This window comes from Bos taurus, chromosome 21, assembly GCF_002263795.3.
Source record: "Bos taurus isolate L1 Dominette 01449 registration number 42190680 breed Hereford chromosome 21, ARS-UCD2.0, whole genome shotgun sequence".
Lineage (NCBI taxonomy): Eukaryota > Metazoa > Chordata > Mammalia > Artiodactyla > Bovidae > Bos > Bos taurus.
In genome coordinates, this window is record NC_037348.1 from 65,037,265 (window position 1) to 65,064,927 (window position 27,663).

General features: G+C 52.2%; 1 protein-coding gene and 1 non-coding gene across 11 annotated transcripts in view; both read left to right on the forward strand.

Annotated features, from left to right (window-relative positions):
• Positions 1-27,663, forward strand: part of EVL (Enah/Vasp-like) — a 148,038-nt gene that overhangs the window by 95,637 nt on the left and 24,738 nt on the right. For all 10 annotated transcript variants that reach the window (XM_059878977.1, XM_005222157.1, XM_010817228.1 and 7 more), the window contains exons 2-3: positions 1,604-1,772; positions 13,339-13,516. In XM_059878977.1, coding sequence (XP_059734960.1) covers positions 1,604-1,772; positions 13,339-13,516 — 347 coding nt within the window. The remainder of the gene's footprint in view (positions 1-1,603; positions 1,773-13,338; positions 13,517-27,663) is intronic.
• MIR342 (microRNA mir-342) lies at positions 20,382-20,475 on the forward strand. The gene has a single exon (NR_030973.1). It is a non-coding gene; the product is annotated as a microRNA mir-342 (primary transcript).

A 27,663-nucleotide genomic window follows, 5' to 3' on the forward strand; every position in this document is an offset into this window, starting at 1 on the left:
GCAGAGTAAAACCCATGTCATACACTCCCAACACGCATGAGCACAGACAGCCCTCGACACGGGCTGGGGCAGCTGGCGTCAGGTGGACCCGACTCCCGCTCCCCAGGGCAGAGCTGAGGGTGCAGCAGCGCGATCGAGATGGCGAGGAGGAGGTATTTGGGGCTGGGGGTCTGGATGCGAAGTCCTTGGCTAGACTGCTGTGGAGCACACGGAGAGACTCGTGAAACGTGCGGTGAGGCAGCATGTACGCATGGGTGTCTGTGCACCTGCCCGGATTACTGTTAACATAATCGTAGTCTGCACGTGGTCCTCCACCTTCTAGGAGTCTTAGGGGAGCGGGTCCCGGGGATGCTCAGGCACCAACTGCTGAGACCAAGCTGAGGCTGTTCCAGGTCGCTGAGGGCCAGTCGCATAAAACCACAAGTTTGCCTCCTGGTGACCACTGGGAGGGGGGCGAAGGAACCTCCTCGAGTGCTCGGTTTCCCTGCCCCTTAAATATGGTGACGGGACTGACTGTGTCCTGCCTGCTCAGTCTCCTCATGACCGTGGCCGCCGCACACACTTTCACTTCCTCAGACACCAGCCCTGACCTGCTGGGCTTCACTTTCCACTCCGGATTCATGAGTTGCGTTCCACCAGCCTCCCTTCCCACTAGCAGCCGCTCCCCACCGCTGCTGGTGTGCCTTCCTGTACAGCCAGGTCTCACCTTCTGATCTAGGCCTTCTAACAGACTAGAGACTGATAGCGTGGATGTTCAAGGTGAGGAAGGTGAAGAGGTGGCAGGCCCGGGGAGGCTGGCCCCGAACTGGTGGCAGGCGTGGTAGGGCGCTGACTTCCCTGATGGCTGTCTTCTCTCTCCAGGCGCTTCTTTCGCTTTTTCCCTGGTTTTCTGTCATATTCTGAGCAGGGGAAGTTGCTTGGAAATGTCTCCAGTGAACAGGGTGCAGCCATCTGCTTGTTTTGATTTCCATCACTCTGTTCTTTAGACACTCACCTAGTCATGTTACTATCTGCATAGCTCGTGTGAAGCTACACTCTCGTAACATCACCAGTTGAGCATTTTGCCGGCTGTGGTGAAGAATGTTATCGATGTTGTGTACTCTAGAGGCAGACAGAACTGGTTGGAGACCCCAGATAAAATCACCCAATACCTGTGTGAATTTGTATAAATCTTTCCAAGTCTGCAAGCCATGCTTTTTCTCATCTACAGAATGGGGAGAAGTGGCTGCTTCCTAAGTTGTGAAGCTTAGGTGCTTTAGTGTGTTTTCTTATCTAACACTGTGCCTGGAATGTTGTAGACAGCGCGTCATGGCTGAAATGCCTTTCTCCATTCAATCACTTTTCCCCTGAAGGCAGAGCTGTGAGTCTCTTCCACATACCTCCGTGGAAACGTTGACCCAGGAGCTCCTCTCCACTCCCTGGTCTGTGAAGACTCAGAACCCATCACCTCACCCAGGAGCCCTTCCGTGGGAGTTGGACGCTCTGGCGACCAGGGAGTTCCTCTGTGTCAAGTGGCAGCTGGCCTCCGTTTCAGAAAAGGACGAAGCCAGCATCCATCCCTTGTGGCTGAGGCCAATGCTTAACGTTCTTTCTTGCTCTGCAGTGAACAGAGTATCTGCCAAGCCCGGGCTTCCGTGATGGTCTACGATGACACCAGTAAGAAATGGGTGCCAATCAAGCCTGGCCAGCAGGGCTTCAGCCGGATCAACATCTACCACAACACTGCCAGCAACACCTTCAGAGTCGTCGGAGTCAAGCTTCAGGATCAGCAGGTAAGTGCTGGAGGGACAGGCCATGCCCACGAGCCTGCGCCACACACGCACACACCCACACGTACGCACACACATGACATGGTGGAGAGCGGTCAAAACAGCATGTCACGATTGAGAGGTCCGGGTTCAAAGTCCTGACTGCGTATTTTCGTACTCCAGGGTGTAAGACCCTGAGCACACTGTCTTGTGAGCTTCACTTTTTACATCTGTCTTGTAGAGACAGTAGTCCACACTGTGCCTCCCTCATCGTGTTGTATCACATCAGAATAGAAACAAAACGATAGATGGGAAACAGTTTTAAAAATGGACAAATGTGTTAGTATTATTCTCTGCCTTGTTATTGTTCAGTTGCTAAGTCATGTCCGACTCTTTGCGACCCCATGGACTGCAGCCTGCCAGGGTCCTCTGTCCTCCACTATCTCCCAGAGTTTGTGCAAATTCATGTCCATTGAGTTGGTGATGCCATCCAACCATCTTATCCTCTGCCACCCTCTTCTCCTTTTGCCTTCAATCTTTCCCAGCATCAGGGTCTTTTCCAATGAGTCAGCTCTTCGCATCATGGGGCCACAGTATTGGATCTTCAGCTTCAACATCAGTCCTTCCAGTGCATAGTCAGGGTTGTAGCCAATAAAACAACAACATTTTCTGCCTGCGTACCTATAAATATTGGCTTGGCCAAAAAATTTGTTCGGATTTTTCTGTAACATCTTACAGAAAGATGTTAGGGAAAAACCCAAATGAACTTTTTGGCCAAACCAATACTACGACTGTGAAGAGTTTTGGTCCACCAACCCCCTGAGTCTTACTTTGAAAGGCAAGAAGGTACTTAAATCTTCAAGATGATTTGAAGATTCTGGGATCATTTATCTCCTTAGTAGTGCATGCTGGGCAGATCAGATGAGAGAGTTTGTGAATGTATCTGGTAAGTACCTGTGCAAATAAATACAAGGTGAGTCCACCTGTGCTGGGGTAGTTGTGTAATACAACTCGACAGAATGGTCTGACGTGACATGGACTGAAGTACAGACAGACAAAGGGCTCGTGTGGCTTCACCACAGTGACTTTGGTCAGGGCTTCTGCTCTCTTCTTGGAGATTGACAGGACATTTTCAGCAGCAAAATGAACAGATCTGTAGTTTAGCATTTATGAAAACCTCTGCCTTAAATAGCATCTTCTGGCAGCCCGTGTCGGTCAGTCCTTGGCTGAGCTGAGCAGCAGGTTAGCTGCTATCTCTGCAAGAATCATCATGTTCGCAAATAGAAAAGAGAACAGAAACCAAGACTCTATTTTTAAAGTGTGTTGCCTGTTGAATGGGTTTCTGCTTTGGCCAGAACAGTCCGATTGAATTTCAGATTCTTGTGGCCGAAGAGCGGAGCCTCACTTCAGAACCCCTGGTCCGAGGGAGTCTGTCTGACCTGGAGCCCTGGCCACCTCCAGATCAATCTCTTTCCCTTGGGGTTGAGCCTTACTGGCAGGAAGGTTATTCTAGGAAGCTCCTAGAAGCTGTTTCCCTGTTCTTCAAGTTGATTGATTCTTGCCCTGCCTTTTAGAGGCACACCACACCATACGGTGCAGGGACATAGGACACCTTCAGCCCCAACTGCAGTGACAACCAAAGCATGTCACATGTTTCCATAACACCTATGGGTGGGGGCCCACAAGGCAGTTCCACTCTGGTGCTCACTTTCGATATACAGCCCATAACCTCGTGCAGTTCCTGAATCACAGTGGGTGTTCCCTAAGTGGTTGTTGCTTTTATTAGGACAAGTTTTCCATTCCCTTCATGCCTCTTGGTTGCCCTGCAGGGCACACTAGGAAGGTACCATGGTGTGTGGGAAGGGCTTGGGACTGGAGAACCAGATTCCCTGAAACCAGCATAAACCTTGTTCTCAGGAGCCTCAGCCTCCTTCAGAGGAAAGCACATATTGGGGCTCATTTGGGAGGAGGCCTTTCCTGCATCTGGGGGTGGGGGCAGGCAGGCAGCGATCTCCCAGGGAAATTCAGAGAGACTCAGTTGCCTTAGCAATCTTCTCGGCCTGACAGAGGAGTTACCAACACAGCCTTCCACTTGGAATTACACATTCAACAAATAGGCTCCTGGAACATGGTTGCAACTCTGCCTCGGTGGCTGGAGCATGTTAGTCAGAAACTCAAAAGAGGGTCTCAATAAACCAAGGCATTAGAGAGAGTGGCAGGGGACCTGGTCTGTAATAACCTTTATGGACACAGGAGAAAAAGTTTATTTTCCTCAGGTCTGTTTTCCAGCCAATATGGATTACAAGGTCAAGCATCTTAAGAGAAACAGAGATTCCTGGTCTTATACCCAGATAGGGATATCTTATATGTTTAATGCGCTTTATGGCTCATGGAGCACTCTTCATGTCTATTATTTCATTCCCCCAATAACACCAAAAGGATAAAGCTGTAAGAGTTCTCGTCCCCGTTTTTCTAAAATAGGTGGATGTAAAACCAGGTGACTGTGTGTGGGGAAAAGGACTGGTGAGACAGTATCCTTAGCCACGGTCTAACCTGAATCTCGAATTGAGGGGAAGAAATCAAAAGATACTTGGTTAAGGATGATATTTCATTGTGTCCACTGGAAGTGTTAACTACCAAATGTAGTTCTCAGGCTACGTTAATAGAAGTAGAGGTGCGGACGGAGGGAGCTTATAGTCCTGCTCTGCTCCACCATGAACTGGTGTTACTTCACCATGAACATCAGGACCAGATCTGAGTGCCACATGGCGTCTGTAATGAGGACAGCACCCAAAGCGGTGAGAAGTCTGAAAGCAGCTCTAATATGTGGAGCATTTGAAGAAGCAGCAAGAGATACATACTTGGAGAGAAAAAGTGAAGGGGCATGAGCACAGTTTTCAGATCTCTGAAGGGCTCCTTCTCCATGTGGAAGGGAAATCTTACTTTTTCTGTGAAGCCCGGAGAACAGAACTAGGAATACTGCATGGATACTACAATCAAGAAGATTTAAACTCCATAAAAGAAAGAACTGTTTTACGAGGATCCTATGGACGACTGTGTTGCTTTGTGAGCCCACGAGCCAGCTGGCCATTTGGTAAGCGTCCTGGGAAGGACATCCTGTCTCTGAGTAGAGGTTTGGATGTGTGAGACCTCACGTGAGGCCTTGGCCAGCCAGTAGACCCTGCAGGTTTCAGACCCAGATGAGCTCATGGGTTAGGAAGACTGTTGCCCACCATCAGCTTCTTTCTCTGTAAAGGACTCTTGACTGTTCTTGCTCAGAGGCCTCAGAAACACGTTAGACAGTATTTGGAGTTGCAAGGCCTTCCTTGAAGAGGACAGGAAATCACTCCCACTTGTTGCTGCACTCCTCAAAATAAAACATGTGCAAATGTAATTGTGGACTCTGACACACACACACAAAGTGACCTTTTAAAATAAGTTTAACCTTCAGTACTTGTCTAGATTAGTCCTGCCAAAGCTTGGAGAATTCGTTTTAAAATAAAGCATGTAAGGACACAGGTTGAAACGTAACAGAGAGAAACAACACAAACCTTACAGACACTGACCAAGGAAAACGGTGTGACTGTATTAATATCACACGCATAGGCTTCAAGGCAGGAAGTGTTGCTGAAGATAAAGGGCCTATTTAATGATAAAAAGCATCAATTGAAAAAAATATAACAATCTTAAATCTGTAGGCTCTAATATGTCTTCAAAATATATAAAGCAAAAATGGGCAGTTCTAAAGGAAGAAATAGAAGAATCCAAAAGCCATGTTGGCGATTCTGATGACACCTGCAAGAAACTGAATAAGAGACATAGAAAATTTGAAGAGCGTGATTGACCAACTTGACCTAATTTACATTTATGGAAACTGTAAGCAGTCCCAGTAGAATATACAGTCTCTTCAAGTGCACATTGAGCATTAACCAAAATAGACTACATTCTAGGCCACAACGCCAATCTCAACACGTGTAATAGGATTAAAATCATACAGAGGTTTTCTTTGATCACAGAGGAACTAAACAGTATACTATTAAATAATCCATGATACCAAAAGAAAAAAGAATTCACAATATAAATTGCCAAGTATTTTGGACAGAACAATAGTGAAACTGCAATGTAGCAAAATTTGTGGGATGAAAAGCATATAGGGAAATGTATAGTTAGAAATCAGAGAAGGCAATGGCACCCCGCTCCAGTACTCTTGCCTGGAAAATCCCATGGACAGAGGAGCCTGGTAGGCTGCAGTCCATGGGGTCGCTAAGAGTCAGACACGACTGAGCGGCTTCACTTTCACTTTTCACTTTCATGCACTGGAGAAGGAAATGGCAACCCACTCCAGTGTTCTTGCCTTGAGAATCCCAGGGACGGGGGAGCGTTATGGGCTGCCGTCTCTGGGGTTGCACAGAGTCGGACATGACTGAAGCGACTTAGCAGCAGCAGCATAGTTAGAAATTCGAATTTTGGAAAAAGAATGAAAAGTCAGTGACCCAAGCTTCTATCTCAAGAAGCTAGGGGAAAAAAAACAAACCAGCAAAAATAGAAGGAAAAATTAAAACCTAAAATTTAATGAAATAGAAAGCAGATACACAATAGAGAAAAAGCAAAATATTTTTGTTGTTTTTTGAAGAGTCTAGGTAGACCTCCATGTATATGGTCACATGATTTATGACAAAGGTACCATTGTACTTCGTGGGCTAAAGATGGTCTTTTCAATGGATGACACCAGAACAATCAGATATCAATAAAAAAAAAAAAGAAAACTTTACCCCATCTCATGCTACACCCCCAAATTAATTCGAGGTCAACCTAAATATGAAAAGTGAATCAGTAAAGTATCTACAAGAAGATTCATGAAAATATCTTCATCATATTGAGGGGAAAATACAGGAAAGCATCTTTATAACCTGGAACAGGACACAAAAAACATTAACTGTAAAAGAAAAAAAAAATGAATTTGGACTTCTTTAAAGTTAAGGAGTTTTCTTTATTAAAAGGCACCATTAAAAGAGGGCAGACTAGGAGAAGGGGTATGTGTGTGTGTGTATGAATGTGACAAAGGACTAATGAAGAATATATACAGAACTCCTACAACCGAAAATGAAAAAGGCAGACAGCCTCTTAAAAATGAGCAAAAAGACTTAAACAAGAGTTTCACAAAAGGAAAAAAACAACAGTGGAAACAAGACACGGCAGACGAGCCCATGGGAGTTGCTCTGTGTCACTGTTCATCAGGGAGACGCGAGTGAAAACCGCCGAGTACTTACACACACCACGCAGACTGAAGTGTAAAGGCTGAAGCTGAACGGGTGCCACCTGTGCTGAGGATGCAGGGCAGCTGGAGTTCCCATTCGTGCTGGCGGAGGTGTCAGTCAGTACTGCCTCTTTGAAGAACGGTTTTCCAAATCCTAGCAAAACTCAATATACAGCTACCCTATAACCTACTCTTGGGTAACATACCCAAGAGAAATGAGCACCTGTGTGCACTAAAAGACCTATGTGAAAATACTCACAGCAGTTTTACTCCTAATAGCCAACAGCTGGAAATGATGGGCAAGTCCATCAACAGGAAAATGGATAAGTTATTTATGGTATATCAAAAAAGAGAATGTTATTAGCAGTCAAAAAAAACCTGAATTCTTACTGATGCGGTGACACAGGTGAATTTCATAGATACCACATGGAATGAAAGACCATCGAGAAAAAGTGTGTGCTGTATGAATCCACTTCTGTGTCGTTCCAGAACAGGAGAAAGTAGCTGATGGTGGCACTCAGAAGTGTGGGCATCTCTGGGGAGGAGTGTGTGAAATGAAGCTGATCCACACCCCTAAGTGGCCTTGCAGTAACGTGCGTGCTGTAAGCAGGTAAACAAAGGGATGGAGCCACTCTAGGCACAGAGCGTTCTAAGCGTCAGCCCCGAGACCTGTCCGTCAGTTAGTGAACACTGACCAGCTCGCGGCAGACGGTCAAGTGCCGTGTCGGCTGTGTGTCATCACACGTATGTCCAAAACACATTGCGTGGACTCTCCTTTCTTAGAAGGCAGTTGGGATGTTTCAGAATAGATGTTTTCAAATAGAAAATACCAGATGTTTCAATGACCATGTCCATTGATCCAGAAGTTCTGCTTATAGGAATGTTCACACTGATATATCCACAAGGATATTCAGTCCAGCATAATTTATAATATTTTCATTTTATATATGAAGAAGGTAATGTCAGTAACTTTTCCAAGGTTATTCAACTGCAAAGTAATAAAGCCAGCATTTTAATCCTGAGCCATCTGACTCAAAACCCGCTGCCTAGTAATTGTACCTACTATGGTAGTTGTATTCAAAACAACCCCCTGTGGGCTGTGTTTGGCTAGCAGATACGTAACTAGGTGAGCAGCCTTTAGACTCTATGCTCTAGGTGTAAGGGCCTCCCTTGTGTCTTAGACGGTGAAGGATCTGCCTGCAATACAGGAGACCCGGATTCGATCCCTGACTTGAGAACATCCCTGGAGAAGAGAATGGCTACCTTCTCTAGTATTCTTGCCCGGAGACTTCCATAGACAGAGGAGGCTGGCAGGCTATGGTCCTGGGTCGCAAAGAGCCGGTCACGATTGAGTGACTATCACTTCACTTTACTTCCAGGAATAGATGGGACAGAGTTGGCCACCCAAGAGCTGCAGAGGAGAGGCCAGCCATATGCCTCAGAGAACCCTTAGAACTTCTAGAATGGCTTTATCACTCTCTCCCAGTCTAATATTGAAAGTCTCTAAAGATAGAGCATTGGTTCCTAAGGCTTTAGGAGGTTAGAGCTAAGACCAAAGAAGGAATTATAGGAAGAAAGATTTCAACTCATGATGCTGGCAATCAGAAGCAGCACAGTCCTAGGTTACAAGCTTGGCTTCTAAATTCAGTTCTCCTGTTATGTACCATGTAATTCGGACAAGTCACTTATTCTCCCTGGGCCTCAGTTTTCCTGCCTGTAAAAAGGGAGGATTGAATTAAATACAAGCTGGAATCAAGATTGCCAGGAGAAATACCAATAATCTCAGACATGCAGATGACACCACCCTTATGGCAGAAAGTGAAGAAGAACTAAAGAGCCTATTGATGAAAGTGAAAGAAGAGTGAAAAAGTTGGCTTAAAGCTCAACATTCAAAAAACTAAGATCGTGGCATCCAGTCCCATCACTTCATGGCAAATAGATGAGGAAACAGTGGCTGACTTTAATTTTCTGGGCTCCAAAATCACTGCAGATGGTGATTGCAGCCATGAAATTAAAAGACACTTGCTCCTTGCAAGTTATGACCAACCTAGACAGCATATTAAGAAGCAGAGACATTACTTTGTCAACAAAGGTCCATCTAGTCAAGGCTATGGTTTTTCCAGTAGTCATGTATGGGTGTGAGGGTTGGACTATAAAGAAAGGTGAGCACTGAAGAACTGATGCTTTTGAACTGTGGTGTTGGAGAAGCCTCTTGAAAGCCCCTTGGACTGCAAGGAGATCAACCAATCCATCCGAAAGGAGATCAGTCCTGGGTGTTCATTGGAAGAACTGATGCTGAAGCTGAAACTCCAATACTTTGGCCACCTGATGCGGAGAGCTGACTCATTTGAAAAGACCCTGATGCTGGGAAAGATTGAAGGCAAGAGGAGAAGGGGACGACAGGATGAGATGGTTGGATGGCATCACCAACTCAAGGGACATGGGTTTAGGTGGACTCCGGGAGTTGGTGATGGACAGGGAGGCCTGGCGTACTGCGATTCGTGGGGTCGCAAAGAGTCAGACACGATTGAGCGACTGAACTGAAGTGAATTAGATATTCTGTCTGGTCTCTGAGTTCCTTAAGCCAGTACTTTTGGCCACACTGTTCCTGTATTCCAGATAGGCATCCACCACCCCCAGTTCCCAATGCCACTAAGTTCCCCTCCAAGAACACAGCCAACCAGAGATTTCAAACCATAGGTTCTAAATCTCACTTCCCTACGTCCCCTTCTTGGGTGCCTGAAGAGTCTCATTTTTTATCTGCTTCAGTATCCCACAGCCATTCTTGATACGACGTGGTTTCCAGACCTCCTTCCATTTAGAACGTGGCCCTCTGTGTCCACTAACGGTGCAGCACCAAAGCCACTTGAACATAGGCTTTCTGGGTGGAAAGGAGAGGGTCTTATCTCCCTCATGCTGGCCACTGCACTGCGACTGTTGTGCCCTCTGAAGAGCCATGTTAACCACAAGTCACTGTGCTTCTTATCACGCGTGTAACCACAAAACCTCCAGCCCTTTTTCTGATGATCTAAAGCTGAACCCAGAGAGAGAACCACCCCAGGAACCTGGTATAGATGTTGGCCCACACTGCGCTGTCAGTGTGTAACAAGTAAGTTATGAAACAGTTGTGTTTCCGTAGCTAATTTAGTACATGTGCTTCTCTTGCACCCTCTCTCTTTTGCTCACTCTCTTTCTTCGCTGTAGAACAACCCAGCCTGCCTTCCACATGGCTTAGGCTTGGAGGAAAACGGTGTTGCCCAGTGTGCTCTGGCCTTGCTTTACCCAGCAGCGCAGCAGGGTGGGGCAGTAAACCTGAGCTCTCGTCTTAGCAGCCCAGCAGCGTGCAGGGTGTCCCTTCAGATCTCGGAATCTTCCTGAGCTCACCTTCCTGACCAGAGGCAGGCTTCCCTTGTGGCTTAGCAGGTAAAGAATCCACCTGCAATTCGGGAGACCTGGGTTCGATCCCTGGGTTGGGAAGATCCCCTGGAGAAGGGAAAGGCTACCCACTCTGGTGTTCTGGCCTGGAGAACTCTGCAAAGAGCTGGGCACGACTGAGCAACAGTAGACTGAGCTGCCTCCAATTTCAGATCACAAAACCCTGGAGCCTGAAAGGCAGAGGAGAGCTGAGCACCCATCTCGTACCCTCCTAAGGCGGGATCTCCGACAGCAGGCTGTCCAGCCTCATCCAGATGCCACTTGCATGTTTCCGTCTCTAAGGACTGAATATTTCTCAGTTAACACTTGCTGGCAAATTGCTGTGTGGTAGCAGCTGTGTTAAGCGGCTTCATGTGCATAATTTCCCCCCCATTTCCTACCGCCCTCCTCTGGCAACCATCCATCTGTTCTCTGTATCCATGAGAACATACGAGATAGAGCGTATGGTATTTGTCTTTCTCTGTCTGACTTCTTTTCCTTAGCGTAATGCCCTTGAGATCCATCCATGTTGTCATAAATGGCGAGGTTTCATTCTTTTCATGGCTAAATAATATTTCATCGTGTACACAGTATACCACAGTTTCCGTATCTATCCATACGTCAGTGGACGCTTGGATTATTCCGTATCTTGGCCATTTTTAAATGCTGCTCCTGTGAACGCGGGGCGTGTGTGTGTTGGACTTGGTGGTGGCGGTTTGGTCACTAAGTCGTGTCTGACTCCTGTGACTCCATGGATTGTAGCCGCCGGGCTCCTCTGTCCATGGCATTTCCCAGGTGAAAATAGTATTTTCGTTTTCTTGGGGTAAATACCCAAAAGCGAAATTGCAGGATCATGTGATAGTTCTATTTTTAGCTTTTTGAGGAACCTCTGTACTGTTTTCTAATAGTGGCTATACCAATTCGCATTCCTACCAACAGTGCACAAGGGTTCCTTTTTCTCCACATCTTCGCCAACACTTCGTTTCTTCTCTTTTAGGTAATAGCCATTCTGACGTGTGTGGGATGATGACCCCTTGGGGTTTGGTTTGTGTCTCCCTGATCACTGCCAATGTTTTCTGACGTGTGTGGGATGATGACCCCTTGGGGTTTGGTTTGTGTCTCCCTGATCACTGCCAATGTTTACCATCTTTTTATGTATCTGTTAGCCGTATTGGTCCCTTATCAGATACATGATTTGCAGTCACTTGGTCCCACTCAGCAGATTGCCTTCTCATTCTGTTGGTGGCGTCCTTTGCGTGTAGCTTTTTAGTTTGATATAGTCCCGCTTGTTTTGCTTTGCTTTTGTTGCTCTTGTTTTTGTATCAGTTTCAAAAAAATCACCACCAAGACCTGTGTCAAGGAGCTTGTCACTTAGATTCTCTTCTAGGAGCTTTATGGTTTCAGATCACAAGAATATGGAGATTAAACAACATGCTGCTGAAGTGGATTGAAGGACAGATCAAGAGAGAGACTTGTAAATGCCTGGACACAAGCAGAAATGGGAGTATAACCTAACAGAACTTGTGAGATGCAGCAGAAGCAGTTCTCAACGGTACTGCTAAGCTCATAGCAGAAAGGCCTGCCTCAAGAAGCAAGGAAAGTCTCAAACAGCCTAAGTACATGCAGGGCACTGGGAAAAGATGACCAAAACAAGCCCAAAGTTTGTAGAATGAAGGAAGCGACGATGATTAGAGCAGAAATAGAGACTAAAAAGACAACAGAGAAGAGCAGTGAGACTAAGAACTGGTTCTTTGAAAAGATAAACAAAACTGACAAGCCTTTAGCCAGACTCACCAAAGAAAAGTGCAATCCTTATCAGAATTCCAATGGCATTTTCCATAGGACCCACTCCAGTACTCTTGCCTGGAAAATCCCATGGACGGAGGGCCTGGTGGGCTGTAGTCCATGGGGTCGCTAAGAGTCGGACACGACTGAGTGACTTCACCTTCACTTTTCACTTTCATGCATTGGAGAAGGAAATGGCAACCCACTCCAGTGTTCTTGCCTGGAGAATCCCAGGGATGGGGGAGCCTCGTGGGCTGCCGTTTATGGGGTCGCACAGAGTCAAACATGACGGAAGTGACTTAGCAGCAGCAGCAGCAGGATAATACTACAGTTTGTACAGAACCACAAAAGACCCCCATGGCGAAAGCGATCTTGAGAAAGAACAACAAAGCTGGAGGCATCACACGCCCTCATTTCAAACTATATTACAAAACTGTAGTAATTTAAACAGCATGAGATTGTCATAAAAGCAGAAATCAGTGGAGCAGAATAGAGAACCCGGTCATAAACCCACACAGATATGGTTTATTAGTTTATGACAAAAGGAGTCAAGAACGTACAGCGGGGAAAGGGCATCCTGTTCAATAAACGGTGCTGAGGAAGCTGAACAGCCACATGGGAAAGAGTGAGGAGTCGTCCTTTAACAACCCTTTGGTTAACGCATTCTAGACTATGCAGAGAGCTACAGGAGCATAAATACGAATTAGGAAAGACTCGCCCTTAAGAATCTTTATATCTAGAAGTCTTGATGAGATATGTGTTACAGCGTGACCTCTGCAGTAACCCCATTAGGTAGGTCGAGCCAGGATGACTATCCCTGTTTCACAGTTGGAGAAACTGAGCCCCGGGGTGCTGCCTGGGGTGACAGGGCCAGGACCCCGGAAGCCAACTCCCAGCTCAGGCTGTGACCACACAGCTTTATCAGTTAAATGAAATAACTGGTTTTCAGACCCTCGCTGTTCTGCTGCTCGTGTTGAAGAGCTGCCTGGCCAAGCTACCCCTTCTTCTGACGCATCCACGTCCCCCTGTCCCCTGGTAGCCCCAGGGACACGGTGTCCTTGCCCTACAGCAGCTCTCTCCAGCTCACTTACCTTTTATTTATTTACATGTATTTCTCTCTCTTTTCCTTTTCAGGTTGTGATCAATTATTCAATCGTGAAAGGGCTGAAGTACAATCAGGCAACGCCAACCTTCCACCAGTGGCGAGATGCCCGCCAGGTCTACGGTTTAAACTTTGCAAGTAAGGAAGAGGCGACCACGTTCTCCAACGCCATGCTGTTTGCCCTGAACATCATGAATTCCCAGGAAGGCGGTAAGTGGGGCTTTGTCTGGCCTGGCGCCCAGACCCTCCCTCCCCTCCCTCCGCGCTCCCACGGCTCTGGCTTCCGGGGTGTCCTCGACTGCAGCTGTGCTGAGCTGACGTCTGGTGGATTTGCAGAGAAAACTGCTGCCTAACTCTAGATACGAAGCGCTATTAACAGTTTGAACGAGAAGAGAGGCCTCGGCATCGCCCCTGCCCTTGGAGCGGGCGCTGGCTGTACTGTGTGCCCGAAACCGGGCGTCCAGGTGGGCACCTTGGAGCGGGCGCTGGCTGTACTGTGTGCCCGAAACCGGGCGTCCAGGTGTGGCTCCTTGGAGCGGGCGCTGGCTGTACTGTGTGCCCGAAACCGGGCGTCCAGGTGTGGCACCTTGGAGCGGGCGTTGGCTGTACTGTGTGCCCGAAACCGGGCGTCCAGGTGGGCACCTTGGAGCGGGCGTTGGCTGTACTGTGTGCCCGAAACCGGGCGTCCAGGTGGGCACCTTGGAGCGGGCGCTGGCTGTACTGTGTGCCCGAAACCGGGCGTCCAGGTGGGCACCTTGGAGCGGGCGCTGGCTGTACTGTGTGCCCGAAACTGGGCGTCCAGGTGGGCACCTTTGTCGCCTGCTTTCCACATCCTCAGCACGCATTTGGCAGAGTTTGGAGGGAACAAGCAAAACTGTATTCTTGGATTCAGTCATTCCTAAGCTTAACATAGTGTTACTGAACACTTGCTGTGTGTTGGAAACTGTCTGGGGCAAAACAGGTCAGAAGTGAATCGATGGAGCCTGTTGACTCACGGCATTTGGTATCCAAGAGAAGAAGGATGGACCTGTGAACCGCTAGAGATAATATGTTGCGATAGGGGCGTTAATAAGGTGTGAGCAGGGCAGGGGCTTCAGGAGCATGGAAAGGAAAAGAAGGGACTATCCAGCTGGACTTCGAGCGGTGGTGACATTTGAGCTGGAGTTTTGACAGTCAGGGAGCTAACGAGATGAGGGAGTGGGCATCCTAGGCAGAGGGAACGGCAGATATAAAGGCTCCTGGGCCTGAAAGCCCAGCCTGTGCGTGGAGGAGAGCGTGCAGTGTCTCTGGGGCCCGAGGTGCCAAAGGAAGGAGGCTGGATGTGAAGTTGGAAGGTGGCAGGGGTTGCACAAGGAGAGGCTTCAGCCAACCTGGGAGACTCGGGGTGTAGACAGCGGGGTGGGGGCGGAGAGAGGGGCCAACAGGAGCGTCTGCAGGGTGGGCAAAGCAGAGACGCAGAAACACATGTGGCTCTTCTGGGCGGTCTGCAGCGTCAGCTTCCGCGGGAGGACAGGGCCCTCCGGGGAGTCGGCGTCTTAGAGGCCAGCAACATCCTGCGCTTGGCTGGAGGACTCAGTGTCGGTGGGCATGGCAGTGTGGGGCTGGGCCCGGGGCGCCCTGCTAGCCTTGAGTCCAGCACACGTCGCTTTGTTTTTCTGTGTCTGGGTTTCTTTTCTGTAAGACGGGTGATGAGGAGCTGTTTTTATGTGTGTGTGTGCTCAGTCGCTTCAGTCGTGTCCGACTCTGCGACCCCAGGGACTGTAGCCCGCCAGGCTCCTCTGTCCATGGCATTCTCCAGGCAAGAAAACTGGAGTGGGTTGCCATTTCCTCCTCCAGGGGATCTTCCCAACTCAGGGATTGAACCCTCATCTCTGGCATCTGCTGCATTGCAGGCAGATTCTTTACCCACTGAGCCACCTGGGAAGCCTGATTCTATGTTTAAATGAACTCAAATATAGATGTTAGTGGGCCGCCTGACGTGTTAATCTCCCAGTATTACTATTCGTGAGTATTATTACTGTCATTGCTGCTGCCAGAGTTAAGGCAGGAAATGGGGAGCCATGGTACTTAGAAGCTGCAGGGAGATGCCTTTTAAATAACTGTTGTGCCTTATAGATCCAAGCTTTGGGCCCTAACTTAAACCCTCGGAGAATTTGTAAATAATGAGTGTGTTTAGAGTATGCTTCCTGCAGGTCATACGCAGAACCAGCACTGGTAGAGTTCTTTCCCACTATGCAAAGACTGCAAGGTTTGTGGATCCTCTGCTGAGAATGGGGGCTGCATGGTGAGGGACCACAGCGGTACTGAGTGACGAGTGCGGTGCCTGAAACATTGGAGGTCCCAAATAAACATTGATTAAACCATCTTTTTTCCACCCGAGAGCCTTGAGCCTCAAGGTAGAGTGAGCTGAGTTTAAGGTTTCCAATCTGAGCGGCCTCACTTGCCCCAGGATGAGAGAGTTTAGCTTTATTTTATCTCTATATATATAGATACATTAAGGTGGGGAAAAGGTTTTCATTTAATCAGATGGCTGGCTCAAAGCAACTACTATTGACTTTATTAACTTCACAGCAGAATCACAAAGAAATCAGCTAATCCGAGCCTCATTTTCAGATAGAGATCTGTGATCAGTATAAAAAATAACTCTTGCCAGGTAGTAAGTCACCTTGGAACCCCGATCCCCTCTGGGTGGAACGCGGTCCTTGTCGGGGTGGGTGGGTATGTGCTCACGTTGACGGGGGCCTGGCCTGAGACTCTGCTCGTGAGTAGTCGTCCCTCCTGGCTCACTGGCCTTTGGAGGCCAAGAGCTGGGCCCCTGCGGACAGAGCGTTTCCTTCCCGTGTGTGTGGCCTGCTGTACCTTACAGACGCCTGAAGCGTGAGCTCCGTGAGCTTGTACAAAGGCGTCTGTGGGACCCCGACAGAGGCCACACCCCTCCAGCCCAGCCAGGGCTTCAGCTTCTGTGACAGCCGAGCACCTTTACCTGTGTTTGAGCTTCACGTAAGTGGGTCGTACAACGCGGATGTCGGCGTCTGATTCTTGTCCTTGACCTCACGTCTGAGGCACCCGCCCCCTGGCCCATGTGTGTCCACGGCCAGCCCTGTCCCTGTGGAGCACGCTCCGGGGTGTGGCTGTGTCTCCTTGCCCAGTCGTGCAGCCCCTGGAGCCTGGGCAGGACCCGGGCAGCCTCCCCACCACCTGCCACTGGCCTCCCGCTGCAGATAATTGCGACGTTTCTATCACATGCCCTGCATTGGAAAGTGCTGTCCCGCCGTCCTTGGTGGGAGCCGTTCGCAGTGCAGCGGACCCTTGAACAGCACAGCTCTGAACTGGGTGTCCGCTGACACGCGGCTGCTGTTCCATGAGTACATCTCTGGGTCTGCGTGATCCGCGGCTGGTCCTGTGTGCGGGTGTGGAGCCGACTGGGTGGTTACCGCAGGTTCTCACCTCTACAGACCAGAGCCCGACCCCCACAGGGCTCAGGGCTCAGCCGTGGTGAGAAGAGTGTGTGCCTGGAGGCACCAGAGTCTTGTATCGAGTCTCCGCTCTGCCGCCTGTGGCCCTGGGATGGAGATTCAGTGCGAGTGTTTATAGAGCACTTAGCGTGCAGTGCCTCGTGTGTGAGAAGAGTGTGAGTAATACTGGTTCTTCTTTCCACCTGCGGTCTCGCTGAATTTGCTTGTCTTTAGGTTTCAGCATCCTTGTTTGTAAAATGGGGTCAGAAGTCCCACTTAAATGGGTGAAGGAGAGGATTCAGTTGCCCAGCGCAGGGCCGGGCGTCTGGTAATCAACCACCTCTGCCCCTTCCAGTCCTCACTGGCATGTCCTATTCTGAGCCGGGCATCCGGGGCCCGGGCTCATAGACCGTGGACTCTCTGAGCTGCAGGGTCCAGCCGCATCTCCCACCCCCACCTTTGTGCGTGAGGGCACTGCTACGCATGAGCATGAGTGGCGCCTGCGTGCCCTTGTGCGTGAGGCGCAGCCCTGTGCGTGAGCGGGCTCAGTGTTTCTGGGTTTCTGGGTACCAAGTGGCGGGTGTGCTGAGGGGGGTTCAGAGCAGGGCTCCTTGTGATTGGGCGGATGGCAGAGATAATGATTATGGTAGTAAGAACATCTGCACCTTCTCACAGCCCAGGACACGTGTGTGTGTGTGTGCGTGTGTGCGTGTGTGTGTGTGTGTGTGTGTGTGTGTGTGTTTTAACCAGAATCTTCTCCCACGTGCCCCTTCCAGCTGCTTCTTGAGCAAAGACTCCCACTAACTGGGCAGCCTGGGGGTGGGCCTTCGCTGGCCAAGGAGGTGCTCCCGAATGCCCTGCTTTTTTTTCCTGCAGGTGTCAGGCCAGCTTCTGTGACACACGTTTACCCAGATGGCGAGTGGGGGCTAAAGGGAAACATGTCTGCCGCAGCCCTCTGGTGGAACTGAGACTCGTATTTAGGGCCCCTGGTTTGAAATCCAGGGTTTTTTCTACAGCTCTGCACTGCCTCAGGAGGTCAGAGAGGAGGGTCAGCCAGCTGTGGGCCCAGCCTGACCCCACAGCTCTGGGCAGTCGTCTCCCTTTGGGGACCACAAGGGCTTGAGCAGGGTGGTCGGCATGGCTCGTGGCACGTTACCGCCACAACAGACAAAGGACCACGGTCGTGGGTCTCGGTGTCGGGGGTCTTCATTGTCCCAACTCCGCGCTGCCAGTACCCTTACCTGGCTTCCTTCGCTGCCACCCTCCGTGGGCGCCCACCAGCGTCTGGTTAAAGCTGCCTGTTATCAGCCAGGGGAGCCGTGTTTATGGGCTGTACTTTGCCTCCAGACCCGCCTGGGCTTCCCTCCCTTCCTCAGTTCGTTCTCTGTGCAGACATCAGTTTAGGGTTAGGGTTACAGCCCTGATAAAGACAACTGCTTCTGCGTGCGTCCATGTGAACCTGCTTCTGACTGTAAACAGGCCACTTTTTGGGGCCCCCGGTCTCCCCATCTCTGAAACTAGGGATACAGACTTGGTCAAGATCTCTGCAAGTCCTTCTCGCGCTCCTGGTTTAGGTTTTAGGTGCACTGTCTGGACAGAGTGCATGCCAGTTCACTCCTTACAGACGTGTCCCCGTGGCCAATGCTCAGAGCAGGGAAAGCCCAGAGAAGAAACTGGAATGGTGGAATGTCCCTCTCTACCTCCCAGAGGACCTGGCACCTCCGGGAGATAGGCTCATTCCTCACCCATAGTCCTTGTTTATTACTGAAAAATAGAAAATACCAACGAGCACACACAAAATTCCACACTTGGAGCTGTGTTCCCAGGGGAGAGGTCAGGATCAGCTCCCCCCACAGATAGGCCATCAAACCTCAGTTAGGACTCCCCCAGCCTTAGCTTCTCCGCCTGTAAAATGGGTGGCCAGGCTGATCTTAGACGGGATCCTGAGAAGTGAAGTTGCTCAGTTGTCTGCGACTCTTTGCGACCCCATGGACTGTAGCCTACCAGGCTTTTCCATCCATGGGATTTTCCAAGCAAGAGTAATGGAGTGGGTTGCCATTTTCTTCTCCAGGGGATCTTCCCGACCCGGGGATCAAACCCAGGTCTCCCGCATTGCAGGCAGACCTCTGAGCCACCAGAGAAGCCCACACATGGGTGCGCAGCAAAGCGCGGTACGCGTGGCAGGAGTTGTGAAGACTGGCCTGTCTCGAGCAGGAGGTGGCACCTTGGCACCCCCCGGCTCAGGGTGAGAGAGGAGCATCCTGAGGGCCTTGGCACAGGCTGAGACGCAGGGGTGCCTCGTGGGGTTGGTGGCTGCTGCTGTTGGGGGGCAGGAGCTTGCCTGTTAGAGGCAGCTCTGTTTCCAGTTCAGGGTTGAGCACAGGGACTCTCAAACGGGGTATGTTGTGGAGTTCCGGGGCTCACCAGGCACATCCGGCCCTCACCTGACACAGCCAGAACAGCTCCACTGTATCTCTTGGGGCTCTGCAGAAAAAGAGGAGAAACCCTGGGGGCGTGGTGCACTCCACGCTGGCACGTCTCTCAGAATCTAGCGCTGCAGCCTTTTCTTACCTGGTTTATTCCACGGTGACATCACTGGTACCTTTCAAGCTGGTGATGGACATTCTCCTAGTCTTTCCAATGTCCGTGTCCTTAACCGATGCCCAGCGTGGCGTCACTCCCAGTGGGCAGGCGCCCAGGCCGGGGCCTCTCCTGAAGAGTGAGGCCCAGAGCCCTTTCCTCCTGTGTCCCACCTCTTAGCTTCCTGGAGTGGGGCTGGATCCTGCTTTTTGTAAACCTCTTTTCTTCTGAAAATTATCTAAAGTAAAAGAAATACTGAGCTGTCTTCTTCCTGCGGAAGCCGTGGGCACTTTCTATCCCCACCCCACCCCAAGGATCGCTGGGGACACCCACTCCCTCCTGGCAGCTCTGCTCCTGGCGGCTCCCCATGCCCACTCCTGCCTGCCCCCTGGCGGCCACTTCCCGCGCACCAGCCCCCGGGGCGCCCTACCGCCCGCACCCCCAGTGACTCATCAGGGCGCCTTCCCCAGATCCCCGCCTGGTGTCCCTTCCTGTCCCCACACGTCCAGCCCCACCCGCCCTCAGGGAACCTTGCTCTGCCGACAGAGCTGTTTCCAGCCTGGACATGGCAGGGCTCCCTGTCCTCCCCCGCGCTCCGTCGTGATAGGTAGTGCTCCCTGCCGTGTCCTGTTTGTCTCTGACCCTCAAACCCAGCCCACCGTCTTAGCTGAAAGGCTCTGGCTGTACCCACCAGGTTAGGTGAGCACACGCAGGGTCTTGCTGGTCCAGAGACCCCCAGGCTCACGTGTGTTCTCTCACTTTCCCTCCCCTCCCTCCCTGCCCGGGGCCGTCTCCCACTTGTTGACCTGCATTGTTGACCTGCATTCCGTGCACTTGGTTTGAGCCCGAGATTGGTTCATCTAGACTGTGAGCCCATCAAGGGCAGGTGCCCTGAAGCAGGGCCGACGGGTCCCAGGTGTCCGGGGGAGGGTGAGCTTGTGGCGCCTGTCTGTCTGCCTGCCTGTCTGTGCCCCACGGGCCCCTCCTGCCGCCACGCCATCCTCTGCTGACCAAGACGCCATCGCTGGACCAGCAGCCTGTGGAAGCGGGTGCGAGGCGAGGGGTGCTATCTGTGGTTGAGGACACGGCAAATGAAACTGTCTCACACAGAAATCGCACCCATCTCCTCGGCCCGCCTTGCACCACGCAGACGGGCAGCAGAGGCATCTTCCCAGCCGGCAGCCATGTCCTCACCGAACTCCAGCTGCCGTGGCCTGTGTGTGCACATCGGACGTGGCACAGAGTCAGATGGGGCTGGGTTCCAGCACTGCTTGTGCTGCAGGTAACCCTCGGGCAAGTCACTGGGCCTTCCTGAGACTCAGTTTGTCCATCTGTACAATGGGTTTCCCACACCCACCTCACAGGGCTGTTATGACAAAGGCATGAGGTGTTGTTTGTGCAAGTTTCTTGTCACTTGAAAATGACTGTAACAATTTAAAGTCACTCTTCATTCTTTTTTTAATAGTTGAAAAGTTACCTAACCAATGTATCAACGTCTTTAGCGATCCCTTGGGACATACAGGGCGGGCAGGGCAGCTTGGACTGGGGTGGTGAGTCCACTCAAGGGTCCGAGGAGAGGCTCTGTCTGACCCCGGGGTCTCCCTCTGCTCCAGGTAGGACTTCATAGCCCTCGTGGGCCGCTCACGTCTGAGCCCCCACTGGCAGCCTGCTACCACCATCACCTTCCTGTTAGGAATTCCTGTCTGTGCACAGCTCCCACCCTGGAGGAGGAGGACCCCTTCCACCAGCCCCGGGGTTGTCTCCCTAACACTATTGGAGGGGTTTCTTTGGGGCTTTTCGTTTTCCGTAGATCTGGCCTGGGCACCACAAGCCCAGTTAGGGCTCGAAAAGGGTCTTTTACAGAGGCTGCCTCACAGGTGCCCGCCCACCTAGTACTTGTTGAGTTGAGGTGTGGTAAGCAGCCTGTGGTCCACACAGGTGACTGACGTGTGACACAGACTCCGGAGGCAGGGGACGGAGTGCCAGTCCCATGCCCCAAGCCCTGTCACACAAAGAGCCTGTGAAAACTTGAGCAAACCGTCTCATCACCCCGAGACTCGGTTTCCTCATTTTCAAAGTAGATGTAAAACCGCCTGCAGAGTTTCTGTAAGACTTGAATTGTGGCATAGACGGAATGTGGTTTGTGAGCTGTGAAGCAGCCTAAGAATACAAATTGTCATGCTTGTTCCTGGAGCAACCCTGTCCCAAGACTTCCTCCTGGGTCTCAGCCCTCGCTAGGACAGGAAGAGGCCGGGCACCCCAGGGCCGGCCCACCCCGTCTCACTGGGTCCCCACGGCAGCCTCTAGAGGCTGTCAGGGACATCTTAGGAATCCTTGTCCCTGCCTGAAGGTTGAAGGTTCACAGCAGTGATTCGCCTGAGGCCACCCTCGTGAGTGACAGAGACCCCAGTGAGCTGGCAGCCTCCGTGTTTCTGAGCCATAGCCCAGCTTGACTGTAGACTGGTTTTTAACGTGTACTTGGCCGCACTGGGCCGTGGTTGCAGCGTGTGGAGTCTCCTTGGCAGCACGCGGCCTCTCTGGTTGCAGCGCACAGGCTTAGTTGCCCTGTAGCATGTGGGATCTTAGTTCCTGGACCAGGGGTCAGATCCATGTCTCCTGCATTGGAAGGCGGATTCTTGACCCTCTGGACCACGAGGGACGTCCCCGTGGGTTATTATGGACATTTAACCTGGCCCATCTTTATAGCCAGATACTTACATCTCCTGGTATAAGTCAAAAACTAGATAGCATCCATTTTCCTTTTTCTCACCTGGCATACTTAATTCCCTAAAGAATGATGATTTCACAGGTCAGCGTTCTGCCAACTTTAGCTCACATTAGATAAGAGCCAGCTCAGATATTTTCGTAAGTGACCATCCTAGGGACTCAAGAACCCAAGTGCAGAACTTGGGTGCAACCTGTGGCTCCTAGAGTGGACAGGGTGTGAGCACTTGAGGCCCCGCCCCCGCCCGCTTGTCAGCTGCCTGCCTTCATTCATGATTTATTCGTTCAGCAGACAACTGGGTTCTCACGGCAGACACCTACTTGATTTACCTGTTTCTGCGCTTAGCCGAGATACATCTGTTCTCCACCCACAAGCAGATTGATCTTTGCACATCTCGGTCAGGCCGGGTCAGCCTTGCTCAGGACTCTCCAGGGACTTACAGTCTTACCCAGCATCAAATCCAAACCCTGACTGAGGCCTGCCTGGGCCTCACTGGCCCTGGCTGCCTTGCTCAAGCGTTTCCGCCCCATTCCCTCTCCCACGGACCTACTTCCGATCGCAGGGGCCTTCTGGCCTCCACCCCGACTGTGCCACGTGCTTCTTTACCCTGTGGCCCCTCCGCCCGGACCGCTCTTCCTGCGAGTAGCCGTGGCTCCTTCCCTGGTGCCTCTGCTCACGACACCCCGTCACGGGGAGGCGGCACCGCCACAGCTGGCCCATCAGCTCTTTCCTGCTGTGGTCTGCCTGTTACATGTTGCCTGTCTCTCCTCTCGAGAACCTGGGTCCAGGGCAACTGTCCATGTCCAGGGCTGCCTCCCCGGTGCCGTTTTTGTGACGGAGGAAGGACCAGGCATGTACCTGGCCTGTTCCGTTCCGGGCCGTGCACCAGTGCCCAGAGGGGACTACAGAGCTCAGTCAGGCGGGGAAGAGGGACTAGAAGGCACAGCATGGCCAGTGCTGGGACAGAGTGAGGAGAGGCCCAGCCCGTGGGGACCTTTCTAGAGCTTAAAGGATGGAGAGAAGTTTACCAGTGGAGGAGAGGGCAGTTGAGAGAAGCTGCCTAGCAGAGGCTTGAAACCTCTCTGCACTGAGCTCACAAGAGCAGTTCCCATCCTGGTGGGTGTGGGGGATCTATCGGTGAGGTTTACGAAAGTCGGTCAGTTCAGTCGTTCAGTTGCATCCAACTCTGTGACTGCATGGACTGCAACACACCAGGCTTCCTTGTCCTCCACCATTTCCCGGAGTTTGTTCAAACTTGTGTCCATTGAGTCAGTGATGCCATCCAACTGTCTCATCCTTTGTCGCCCACTTCTCCTCCTGCCCTCAATCTTTCCCATTATCAGGATCTTTTCCAGTGAGTCAGCTCTTGGCATCAGGTATCTTCAGAGGTGAAAAATTGCATCCTGATACCCTGCCCTGGAGCCTGCCTCTTGCCAGGGCTTAGAGGGAGGGTCCTTGCGGGTTCCCAGCTGCCTGCTGCGACCTGAGGGCCTTCAGCGCTGCCTCTCCAGCTACTACGCAGCAGTGGCTGCAGCCCGCGGCTCCTAAGTAGACTTAGCAATGGTTTGCCCGGCCAACCGGCCTGGGTCACTCCCTGTCCATGGATAGCACCCTGTCTGTCTCCCAGCTTCAGAGGAACACAGCACAGACAGGTGTTGCTGAAGGAATCCAGCTCAGCCACCGCTGAGGTGGGTGAGTTGGGGCCTCCCAACTGTGTCCTGACCCATTGTGTAGGGTGGTGATAAGAGCCTGTCCGGTGTTTGGGGGAAGTACACGCAGCGATGCGGAGGCTTAAACGCGGCGTATGTCTCTGCTCAAAGTGCTCGCCCTCCAGCAGGGGCGCACTCAGACACCTACCAACTGTCCTAAAAAAGCGGCCTGGGGCCTCGTAGGCAGGGCTTCAAGAAGGCTCTGAGCAGGCCTCAGGGTGGCAGGCCAGTGGGGCAGAGGTGGAAACGGGCCACACCACAGGCAGAGGAACCGCCAGAGAGAGGTGGGAAAGACAGGCACATCTGGGGAACGCAGGTGATCTACAGCAGAGGTTAGGAGAGCGGGTCACAGGGCCTTGGGTGCGGTCAGGATCCCCTGTCCTGGGCTAGTGCACGGTGGAGCTGCAGGAGACCTGCAGTCTGGGTCCTTCCAGTCCTGGCCCGTATGTTGTAAAACCCAATCCCATTTTACATAGCTGTTCCTCTTTGCATGTTGGGAATTACTTCCCCTCCAGTAAAACTGATGTTCCAGAGGGTGATACGTGCCCTCTTGTTTCTGCATGTATCTCAGTGCCACCGAGCAGTGGAAGGGTCTGCCCAGGGCACGGGGCCTCTGCACTCCAGGTCGGGTGTGCAGCGTGGCCTGGCCTCTGCAGCAGAGTGCAGGAGCGGCCCTGCCTTGTGACCTCAGGGACTCAGGCACGGCTGAAGGTTAGCCAGACTGCGGATAACTGGCAGGATAGTCTTACCTGATCTCCTCTAGAAATATCTTCTCTCCATGGGAGCAGAAAACTTAGAATAAATCCTTGTTGAAGAAGGAAGAGACGGGGTGCAGATGGGCACGGCACAGGCTCGAAAGCCGCTGGGCGGGTGGTTTTGGTTCTGGTTCTGACTGTGTCACTCACTTGCCGCAGGCAAGCTTCTAATCTCTGGACGTCCCTGGCCTGATGACGTAATGATGATTCTGCTCCTGGGATGTGTTATGAGAATTTAATACAGACGTGAAATGACGGTTGCTCAGGATTACCTAAGAGGAGGGGGCACTGGCAGGGCTGAGTTGCTCAGTGTCAGATTCTAGGCTGCGTAGAAGATCCACAGCCCAAGACAAGTGATGCTCTCGGGCGCTTCAGACCAAAAACCGGAGTCAAAGAGCTTCAGCGCTGTGCAGTGTCATGCTTGGTTGCTCAGTCGTGTCTGGCTCTGTGCGACCCCACGGACTGTATCCTGCCTGGCTCCTCTGTCCATGGGATTCTCCAGTGAAGAATAACTGGAGTGGGTTGCCTTTTCCTCCTCCAGGGATTCTTCCCCAATCAGGGATTGAATCCCTGACTCCTGCATTGGCAGGCAGATTCTTTACCACTGCGCCACCTGGCGAGCCCTTCAGGAGCATGCCCAGCATCAGAGTGGCAGAGCCAGGACTCAAATTTAGCTCCAGGTAGCTTCAGGCCCATGCTCTCAGAACAGTGCCAGGCATGTGGTAAGTGCTTTGAGAAGTGGGGTACTGCTCCCAGCCCCTTGACACCTCCTCTGGCTCATCCCTTCAGATGGGAAGATTAAGTCCCAAAGAGGGAAGATGACCTGCCACCCCAGGCCCCAAGCCCAGTAGAATCCATGTGTTCATCATCCAGGGAAAGGTTTGAAAGGCGAGGCTGCATGAGCTCCGGGTCAGGGAGGAAACGGATGGGGCTGGGGAGGTGCCAGCCTTAAGCCCCTCCTAGGCAGCAAGTCTGGGGGATCCGAGATTCCTTCGAAGTCTAGCGTGGTACCTCACAGATTCATACATATCTGCGGTTTTATCCATGAGGGAAGCTGGTAAGGGAGGTGGTGCCTGAGCTGCACAGGTCACTCACCAGTGGGGAGAGAGGAGGCTGGGGAGGCAGGTTAGCCTGTAGGAGGCTTCGCTCACATCCCAAAGGAAGCATTTCCCACAGGACCTGCGGAAGCGGTGCTTCCTGTGCAGGGACCATCAGAGAAGGGCTATGCTTTCTGCTGTTTCATGTGGAAACTCAAGGAAAGAGTCTGAGACCAAGAGAGGGGAGGAAGCAACCCTCCTGCCAGCCAAGGAGCCGGGGGAGGTGGCATGGAGACAGAGACCTCTTAGCTGGGGCTTGGAGGCCCCCGGACCTCTGTCAGCCTGGGAGGGCAAAGGAGCCTTCATGGTGGAAGGAACAGCCCCTGTGCCATAGGTGCCCAGAAAGGGGTCCGGGCAGTGGGAGAGGCCAGGCTGCTGGTTGGGCCGGAACAGAAGACAGGACAGGCAGGCTGGCTGGGACCCGAGGGGAGCGACCGCGAGGGGCGCCTGGGTGGAGTGGTGAGCGGCAGAAGCAGTGGGCGCCTGGGCTAAGTGGTGCCCAGGGCTCGTCCTTCGGTCAGTCACCTGGTCCCTCTGGATCCGCACCCACCCGGTCCTTCCCCACAGCCCCCCAGGAGACAGGAGAGGCTTCTGGAAGACACATGGTGTCACCAGGGGTCGGGCCCCTCCCCCCCAGGCCCCTGAGCTTTCTGGAATCAGGTGGACAGGAGGGTTCTGATAGGTTGGCTGAGAAGCCTCATTAAAGATTGACACAGTGAAGCCCATTAGACGGCTGCTGGCGTATCGGTTTCCCAGAGCCCAGGCCGGCGGCGGAAGGAGGAGAGGTGAGTGGGCAGGAGGCAAGCGGTGCGCCCCCAGGCGGCTCCCGGGGCCGCGATGGCCAGCAGGGAGTGGGCCTTCCACTGCTTCTGCTCCTGCCGTTCGCTGCCACTGCACCGTCCTTTGCAGAGTGAACTGTAGGTGACGGGAGCCCCTCCCCGGCCCTCCCGCTTCACTCCCAGGTGCTCGGGTGGGGGTGGGGGCAGGGGCAGAGCCCTGGGTCCTGGGGCCAAGTCCCTTCACCGACGGCTGCAGGGTTGAGGTGCTGTTCTGGCTAAGGCCTTGCAGGAGGGGTGGGCCGCCATGGTAGGTAGCGGACTCCGTGGTGGTCAGCGTGGGCTCCTGTCCCAGCAGCCCCATCCGCGTAGGGCGCCTGTGGCCTTGGGAAGTCACTCACCATTTCCAAGCCTCAGTTTCCCCCTGATCTGTGACACAGGTCTGGGAGGCTCCACCCTGGATAGTTGAGCAGCTTAATCACGGAAATGGCACAGAGGTCCTTTGCATGATAAACCTGACCAATTTTATTGCACCTTATCCTGTTTGAGATTCTTTTCGAGGTCTGTTTAAGTCCTGAATGGAGCTTATTAAGCAAAGGAGGGGGAAAATGTCTTACTTGGGCAGTAATTATCCCAAGCACCGGGCTGAGTGGGACTGAGCAGGCTGGTTGGCGGCGTCCTGGCCTGGAAGCTGGGAGGCCTGGGTTCCAGCTCCATTTGTCCCAGTTCAGATGTGTTCTCAAGCAGGTCTCTCCCTTTGCCCCACCTCAGGGCCCTTCTACGCCAGGAGGGGGGGCATTCCTCTCTGGCACCCCGGGTGGCACCTGGGCCTCCTGCCGTCACCGTCAGAGTGAAGGGGTCTGTCCCCTCCGGGGAGGGGGGTGGGGTACTGGCTGGCGCTTAGTTGTGAGGCTGGGGGCCGCTGCTCGCCTTGTGGTCCTGGGCAGCCTGCCCTTCTCTGAGCTGCAGCCTGAGCATCTGCCCATGCTGACCTCTGGGTCTTCAGGTCGTTTCGACGCTGGCCGCTTAGACACAGCTTTAACCGCCGGTCGCCCTGGGGTCGAGCCGTAACTGGTGGGCCCAGGGTTGAGGGCATGCTAGAGGCTTGTAGTGGAAAACGACCCAGAGGCAGGGTTATTATCGTCTGTGATAAACCATCAATTTATCAATGCAGTGATAAATCGTCTGGCTCTGTGACCTGAGGAAAACAAAGCCAGCTGCCCCACGTATCAGCTGACTCTTAGCCTAATTTCACTGGTA